This window comes from Megalops cyprinoides, chromosome 14 (assembly GCF_013368585.1).
Source record: "Megalops cyprinoides isolate fMegCyp1 chromosome 14, fMegCyp1.pri, whole genome shotgun sequence".
Lineage (NCBI taxonomy): Eukaryota > Metazoa > Chordata > Actinopteri > Elopiformes > Megalopidae > Megalops > Megalops cyprinoides.
Window position 1 is genome coordinate 2560897 of NC_050596.1, and position 9104 is coordinate 2570000.

Here is a 9104-nt window from a genome sequence, read left to right on the forward strand (position 1 = left end):
CTTTCTCCTCTCTAAACCGCCTTATGAACCACAGAAAACACTGCCTCAGCTGTGAAGTCACTGGTGCATAAATTGGTTTCAATTAAATGAGAATCAAAGAGAATATTGCATAATCATGCTCCTTTGATTCACACAGTGTTGATTGAGTGCTCCTGTAATAATAAATGTCTTGGTTCTATACGTACATTTAGCCCAGGTGGGTTTTGAACTGCTCTGCACCTGCCAGTTACAACTGTAAAGCAGACTGTTAATTCTGTGTTTTCTAGTAGGTGATGAAATATTAAATCAGCACCACTGTAGGTGTGCAGTAATTTCCCAGTGGTTTTGTCTTAGTTTTACCCTGGTGGTATCTTGTCACACTCTTTCAGTGATCTGGCTTATAAGAACAGCTGTAAACCTAATTGCCTTTGAACAGGAGGAAGTTTCAGAGCACTTTCTGAGATCTTTATTTTGCAACGTTTCCATTTCAGCTTCACAGCTATCTTGGTGCCAGTATTTCTGTGTAGTCATGAAACATTTGGGCCCACTTGAAACAAATTACCCCACAAGCAGAAACTGGAGGTAAATCCAGAGAATGGTCTTAAAGCTTACTTATTGATTAACACTTAATGTTGTATCTCACCTAAGTGCTGAGGAATATTTCATAAATATATCTGGGGATGCCAGATCTGACAGTAATGGATTATGGTTCTGTCTTTATAAATGGCCCGATCAATGCTGGGAATCATTTTGAGTACATCCTGGGCTGTTCTGCTGTCATCACCACTGATGTGTCTGATGTGGCTTTAATCTTCATTCCAGAAAGTTCTGTGTAAGCACATAAACATCAGAATGAATCTTTTGTCTAATCCAGTGTGATTAACTGGACCAGGGAAATGCTGATATGACAGTATCAACTGGTGTATGGTGCATTCACATTTCACCAATGACCGCAACAAAAAAGTACTAAGGAATAAAGATGAGAGGGATTTGAGAATCACAGACAAAAAAAGCTTTATTACCAACTACCAACAACTTTATCAACTTCCATTTCGTTTTTCTTTTTTCACGTACAGATGTGTTATAAGCAGATATTACATGCACAGTGGAAGGGAGCATGCTTTTCCATCACACATGAAATTTCGTGAGCCTGGCTGGCCTGTCCTGTCACTAATCTGCTGGAACATGCCAGATCTCAAGTTAGGCTGAGTTTAGTCTCTTCAGTGCAACTGCAATGACCTTCACAAGGGTTAAAATCTTGACCATGGACCTTTTAATGAAGTAGAATGTCTGTCACTAGCACAACAGTTCAGTTGTGTAGTGGCCAAAACCTGAGGTTTTAACTGTGGCGGTCTTTGCAGTTGGCCCTCTGTCTCTCTGTCCTTCCCTCTCACACACATACACCCATTCTAGACAGTCATACTTCATCCTCATCTCTTTAGCACACACAACTGGCCTGAAAATACAGCCTCTCCTACATACACTGTAAAATACACAAACACACACACACACACACACACACACACACACACACTCTCATCTACACATACATACACGCGCATGCACACACACACCTGTCTACCAGAACATGAAGCCCTTCTGTGTCCCCTCACTGCACATCTATAGGTATTAGAGACAAGTGAAAGTAAAGTGATTTAAAGAAGACACAATCCTTTAAGAGGTGCACATTTCAGACATTAAATATTGAATGAAAAAAATTCCTTTGAGTTACAATATTCAATAAGCATGATACCTGGATACATGTACATTTTGCCAATCTACAAATTATAACCACTTTTCCTGATGTGACAAAAAATATAAAATGGTTGCGCATCTCTTCTCTTTGTGTGGTCAATTAACAGTAACCTGTAACAGTCATAATATAGTGATACACACAGACCAAATATGGATTTCACACACTGAGTACTCAAGAACTGTTCTAAAGATCTGAAGTTTCTAAAAGAGATAGCATCGAATGCATTTACACAAGGACAGCAACACAAACATGGTTAAACACAACACAGCAAGTGTCTCTGAAACTCAGAGCCCTCCCCCTGTGTGTCCACACTGCCAAGAGCTATAGAATTGGCCCGCCCTCTCTACAACTCAGAGCTAAAACTAAGACAAAGGACAAACACCCACCCACACACATTCACACACGCACAGAATTAAGGCATCAGTGTCCTGGAGGCTGGCAATATAAAAGCTTCCAGTCTTATCATTTTTGCCTTTATCTTTAGGCTGTCAGTCGATCAAAGCAATTAATTGATTGTTTTCCTATTATTTCATTAATCAGTTTTTCCAACCAATGTTTTAGCAGATTCAGAATTATGTCCTGCTTTTATTTGTAAGACTTCCAGTTTAGCTTTGGGTTTGTATTCTGTATTAATTTCCTAATTTATTTTCCGTGCTCTCCGTAAGATTCTAGCCAGCTTAGTGAATTGATCATTATTAGTTATTGGTTAGCACCAACGCAGTAAACAAAATCATCAACTTCTATGTATTCTTTGGCATCTTTGTAGCATTATCTTGCACTGATACAATACTTAGCATCTAGATGAGATAGCAAGATGTGGTGTCCCTATTTCCATTTGTTGCTTAATGTCAAAGCTGTGTAGCTACCAAGCAGCTAGTCACATTTATCTAATGACTTGTTTTTCTAATGTGAAAGTAAATTTCAGAGGGTTTGGATACTGTGTATTTATTCAACATAAATAATCTAAAAGAGAGAGGGGAGAATTAGGTCTGTCTCTTAACACTTTTGTCTTTGCTTGATAAAGATTGTGTTTTTCTTGCAACAGAATTTCTAAATGTGGAGGTACCAAAGTGTTTAACTAGCTAGACAATACCTACAGCAATGAATTACATGAAATAATTGGAAAGTGAACATAATGTTGGATCAATGTGGGTAGCCTCTAAGCGTGCCAGCTTGGTAGCTAAAGAAAATTATTTGTGTCAGGAGCTAACATGGCACCAGTATAATTAGCTAGGTAGCTAGGTGTAGATACTTAGACATCTAGAAAATCTCAGCAATCTACTATAGCTAGCAAGCTAACATCACCTTGATGGCACCACAAGCTTGGTAGCAGCCATCTGGGTAGATAAGTTAACAACTTTGCCTGTAGCAGTTGGATGGCATAATGTTTTCTCAACTTAAAACAGCAGGATTAAAGTGATAAGAACAATTCTTACCAAATTTTATATGATACAGAACTTTGAGGTGAGAAATTCCCTGCACACCTGAGTTTAATTCCTACCAGAGGAAAAAATGGACACACCTGTGTCCTGTGACCCAAATACTTAATAAACAGATATTGTAATGTATGCAAGTGTATCTTAACATATTGTAATGTATACAAGTTAAACCAATAGACTAATCAGTATATTACTTTTCTTACTTCTTCTTACTCTTTCTTCTTCTTATAAGTTCATTGATTTAACTAATATTAAAAAATATTAATTTGAGCGACTGACAACCATAATATATAGACATATCCTTCTCCTAGCCTTTAGGATAACATCCCGAGGGCCCCATATAAGTACACAACAAGGTAACATATTGCTGCTGTACCCTAAATACAACATTTGAAATATCATCTGTTCCCCATCCTTATTCCTGACTAAATAATTTGACCTCAAAAAGAAAAAAGAAATGAGGAAACAGTTTCTCATAAATATATTTTTAACATAAATGTTTAATGGGGTCGCTACACTAATTTCGAGGCAAAGTTGTTGCAGTGTAGTGTTACATTACATACTAGAGGTGTACAGACGTGTCATTATCTGTATCTGTATCTGTATCTGTATCTGTATCTGTTCAACCAACAAAATTATCTGTCTCTGTATCTGTATTCGGACAGTAGACCGGAAGTGAGCATGGTTTATGCAGGAAGTCATGCTAAATCGGGCAAATGTATTTTCTAATCTAATTCATTGGCAATGCAATTTTTGTGTCGTCAAAGCATCAAATTGATTTAACATTGGCATATAATTAATTATGAAATATATTTCCACATCCTCATACTGTACTTTTCATCTCTGTCTCTTTTTTTGTTTTTATTTTTAACTAAACTAAGTTTTATGAACTGTCAACTGGGGGTTTTTTTTAAATGGAGGAGATTAACACATACAGCTAAAAACTACAGGTTCTAAGCTTCATTTTGATGTAGGGGCCTATAGGTTGCAGGTGTAATCCAACTGCCACACCAGGCTTTTGTCTTGCTAGCTCTCGCACCTGACTCGGTGGGGGCAACTACAGAATACAGCGATCACTTTTCAATAATGTGTAGTAATTCAAACAACTAGGTAGTGAAATCAAAGTCCTATGTTGCATTTTTATCTTGTGGCCATCCACAATATGAATCGATTTTAAGAAACATAATGGCTAATGCACAGACATGTCAATCATGGCTTTTTTTCCGAATAATAACGAGCAAATTCGGGTATTAGAAATATGTTTCCATCGCATTATTTGTGCTTTCCCGAATAATGTATTCGGATTCAGGTAGATCCCTATTACATACCATATCACAGGTAGAAAAGCACTAGGTTGTACTAGAAAATCTGGGAGCACAGCAGTGATGTTCTCTTTAAATGAACAGATATCCGGACTTCATTTCAACTCAGGTATTAATTACTTTATTGAAGGTCATGATTGGATGTGATCCTTGCAACCTCTTGTTTTAGGTGCCAGAATCCAGTTGAGAGGTGTCCGTAAAAGTCTTGAGAATGTGACCCTTCAGGATCTGGAGTGAATGCTGCTGCTATAAGGGGCACTATGCACACGTGCATGAGGTTCATGTTTTCAGGTGATCTCACTTGTGGGCCAAATCATGACACTGTGTAACGCTAAACATGTGGATCAACAACAACAGCAAAACTCTGCTGAGCAGGTTCTGAATGTCATCATTAGCCATAAGCTAGAGGAGTTCATCAGTTTCAGGAACACTGGAGTATTGTGCTCTGGCTTGTCTTTGGCTGCTCTTTTAAGGTTTCATGATTGGCATGAATTATTCTATTCCAATTTGCCTGTCATTTTTAAACCCCTAGAAAGCAATCCAGAATATTATTTTATTTTATTTTATTCTTATTAGGACTCCATGCAGCAGAATTTTCACCTGCGTCATTTCAGGTTAATAATTTCTCATGTGTTTAACAGTTGTGACCAATCTGGGATTTGAATCTATGTCCATCTGGGCATTACCCTTGTGAAAATGACATTAGTGAAAGTGATGCCTGTACAGCTGTGGAGTGCAGTAGGCAGTACTGTAGCTGGGTGGGGAAAAACACAGGAAGAAGTTACACAGAGGAATTTAGACAACCAAACTGTTTAGTGTAACTTGTTTACTGCAACTTGGTGATTAGTGTTCAAAAGGTGAATCTTTACTTGTAAGGACAGGGATACAGTAGATTTACATTATCATCAAGTTAGCTGGCTAGTTAGGCAACAATTTGGCTAGCTAAATCAAATAAAATAAGGAAGCCAACTGGAAAATCAGAGTAATCCATTGCCAACCATATTAGCTAGCTAGCCTGGGAGCAAACCCATTTTTTTCTTGAATTTGAGGTTTATTAGCTACCTAGCAAGCTCACAGTTTATGCTGTGACTGTCTTCATTGTTGAATTACTGGCCCTGTTGTTTAATATAGTATCTTAATATCAAAGTGACTTGCAATTGTCTATAATTAGCAGATGTGGTGATTGGCCAAATGTGGGGAGAAGTGGTGAGAAGTTTAAATTAAGGAGAAAAAGAAAATAAGCGAGGAAGTGAAAAAAATTGTGTGGCCATATGTATTGTAACAGCTCAGGCAAGGACTCAGTCACAGACCAAGAGAGCTTCAGGTTCCAGGCGGGTTTATTAATGACGACAGGCAAGTTGCGAAACGAAAGCAGGCAGGGTCGAAAACCGGAAGGCAGTCCGCGGACAAAAACAGGGTTGGTAACAGGAGCAGGCAGGGTCAGGAACCAGGCAGGCAAATGATCAAGCAACGGGACAAGACAGCAGGCAGAAAACAAAGACGAAGGCCAGGCAGAGTCAAAACACGGAGAAATCAGAAAGCCAGAAAAAACTGCGGGAACGAAACAGGTACAAAAACGCTGAGACGAACTGGCAAACAAGACAGGAACAAGTAGGGTAGAAATAGGGCTGGGCTGATGAGGAGATGGGATGCAGGTGGGCAGGCAGGCAGGTGAAGGTAATGGGGCAATCAGGTGGGCGGGGACCAGGCGGGGAGCGGGGCGGGGCTGGAACACAAGGAAAACAAAAAGCACATGGACAGGGAAAAAACAAAAACACCACAGCTAGGGGGGCGGAGTCAATGACATGTATATTGTATGCAAATTTTGTATCTTTAAATAAATAAATGATGAAAATCCCTGTCTAAATGAAGGGTGAAATATACAAAATTGAATTAAATTAGGATTAAATTCTAAATGTGAAATGATTGGCTCATTTAAAGAGAACCACAGTTTGAGCAAATTCATATGAAATGCATGTGTGAAGTGAAGTTGCACCTGTGATAACACAAGAGAAACGGCATACCCTGACTGCAAATGAGGCTCAATGTCAGCACTAAACAATATAGGTATATTATAACAATAAGTATATTATTTCTGCATGATGTATTTCGATGCTCCTAACCAGCAATGAAGAGCCCTATCTCATTCTTCAGAAATAGGATTTTAGAGTACTTAACGACAATACAAACATTCACCCAAATGTAAACATATGGGATAAGTTCACAAAGCAAGATCTTAAAGATCCCATGATACATATGCATTAGTGAAGGCTGGGTGGGGGTGCAGTGTGGACACTACACATATATAATAATAATAAGAAGAAATAAACATTAGAAACAAATACAATATAGGGGAAATACATCTGTTAATTGAGCTACAAATATTTTGTGCTTATTTTTTGTTTTTGTTCTCATGCATATCACATGTATGTTGAACAGCCAACGTTGCAGGCTCTAGGTTAGCAAAGCATGTTGAAAAGGTCCTCCTTTCAATTAATGTACAGTTTTAACTTTAATCAGAAATTGAAGATTAAGATTAAGGTAGTTTCTTTCCATGGTTCCTTCTCAAAATGAATGGATGAGGTAAAGAATATGTCGTTTAAATGGATTTAATTTAATTACCCACACAGTCAAGGGCACTACCCTATTATGTCATATTTCCATACTTTCCTAAACCCTTTTTAGGAACATGACAAAGGAGCATCAAAATGCCCAACCACAATGGGCAAAAGTATACACAAAACCCCTACAAAAGCATTATAAGGAGCTGGGAATCTCTTAGTGCTCACTGGCAGCACTGCGCTCAACTGGAGTCAAGCAGAATATAATTCAATAGACAGTTACCTCCCTTCATGCACCACAAGGAGCTTCAACATAGTGAACAAAACAAGAAATCAAGTGTGAAGGACACTGCTGACAGATCGGACTATTCTGTACCATTTGTAGCCAGAATTGAAGGAACACAGAGCAACAAAACATGTCATTCACCAGACTGCATCCCATCCGCTCAGTTCAGACAATGGAATGAAGTAGCGACACAAAAACCCAGCTGGCCACAAAGAGACCCCTGGTGATGTGGCGGGGCAGCTCAGCTCAGAATTTGGATGAAGTTCTGCTGACACTGTGTTGCAGTCCCTGGAGAAGCGTGCACATGCAGAACAAGATGAAAACTCACCAAGGAGAGCGGGCCAATGCAGACACCTCAGGGACAGGAAACTGCCTCCCTTTAAAGAATCATGGACCTCCTGTGCTCCTCTGATTAGTGGCCTCGCAGGAGCGAAGTCTTGTCACAGCTGAAGCATGGCAAAATCCTGGCAAACGAGTCCAAATCTCAGAAAGACACAAGTGTGAATGGCTGGCCCCTGTCTGCAACTTCCACCACAACCCAGTCACTGACACACTGAGACCACGGCCTACATAACACACAACATCAAACCTGTAAACACAGGCTCTTAGAATGTGCAACAAAAGTGTGTTATGAGCAAAGAGGATATATGGTATAAAGATGAAACAATGCTGAATAAAACAACAAGAGGAATAAATAAAATATTGCTATTGCTGCTAGCACTTTCTGACAAGCTTGAGCCATTGCTGTGGTGAGCAGGAGTCAGCAGGGCCCCATGGTGCTAACGGTGGTGTAGCTGAACTTGGAGAGTGAGGCGGCGTTGATGTCATCGTCTGGCTTGCGGAGGCGGCGACAGGGCCACAGGCACCCAGCAAAGGTGGCCAGCAGGGCCTTGCGGAAGCGTTTGCTCATGAAGCAGTAGATGATGGGGTTGACGCAGGCCGAGGTGTAGGACAGCAGGTGGATGAAGGAGATGGGTGCCCCTGAGAGGGCACGGTGGGCCGAACGCAAGTCGAAGGCCTTCCAGGTGTTGACAGAGTAGAGCGGCATCCAGCAGATGAAGAACATGGCCACGATGATGATCAGCATGCGGATCACACGCTTCTTGGCCATGAGCTTGGCTTCTGAGGTGTTGCTGCGTGGCCGGTCCACCCGGGCTGAGCCTGAGGGCATCAGAGCTGACATCTGCACGTTGTTGGGCCTCTTCACCACCTGTATGTAGCAGCCATCACCCTCCTCGCTCCTGGACAACACTGTGCGATTCAGGCCATTCCTCAGGCCTGCAGGAAGGGGGACAGAGCACAGGACCTGAGCCTAGAGTAGTGGACACACCACTTCTATAGCAGATGGGGCCTGGATCCCACAATAGTGCCAGCAGGCTTAGGCAGTGTGCTTGACTGGCCCTCATGTATAGATCCATTCTTTATTTCCCCTGCTCTCCAACTGATCAGATGTGTCACCATCTGTTTCAAGACACCTGTTATTTTAGCATAGGAATACTCTATGTATCTCATTATAACTAGGCACCTAAGATTTGATGTAGGTCAATATTGTAACAGGGACTCATTCAAAAGTAGACTGTAGGCAAACTAATCTTATCTATGTTTTCTTAATCTAAATCTCCATGCTTTATCCATGCTTTTGATGCATCTTAGCTGTTGGCAACTGGAAAAAAATCTGTCAGAACAACCAATGAGGTGATAAATGGTCAGTGGGTCAAGCCAATAAGCCACTATGCATATGAGACATCCAGACTCTCCAGA

At 40.5% G+C, this 9104-nt stretch overlaps 1 protein-coding gene across 2 annotated transcripts in view; it reads right to left on the reverse strand.

The window, feature by feature from the left end:
• Window positions 1-7540: 7540 nt before the first annotated feature.
• The window catches only part of LOC118789124 (cholecystokinin receptor), a 37424-nt gene continuing 35860 nt past the window's right edge, over window positions 7541-9104 (reverse strand). For both annotated transcript variants that reach the window (XM_036545446.1, XM_036545447.1), the window contains one exon: window positions 7541-8621. In XM_036545446.1, the coding sequence (XP_036401339.1) occupies window positions 8104-8621 (518 nt within the window). In that variant the 3' untranslated portion in view covers window positions 7541-8103. The remainder of the gene's footprint in view (window positions 8622-9104) is intronic.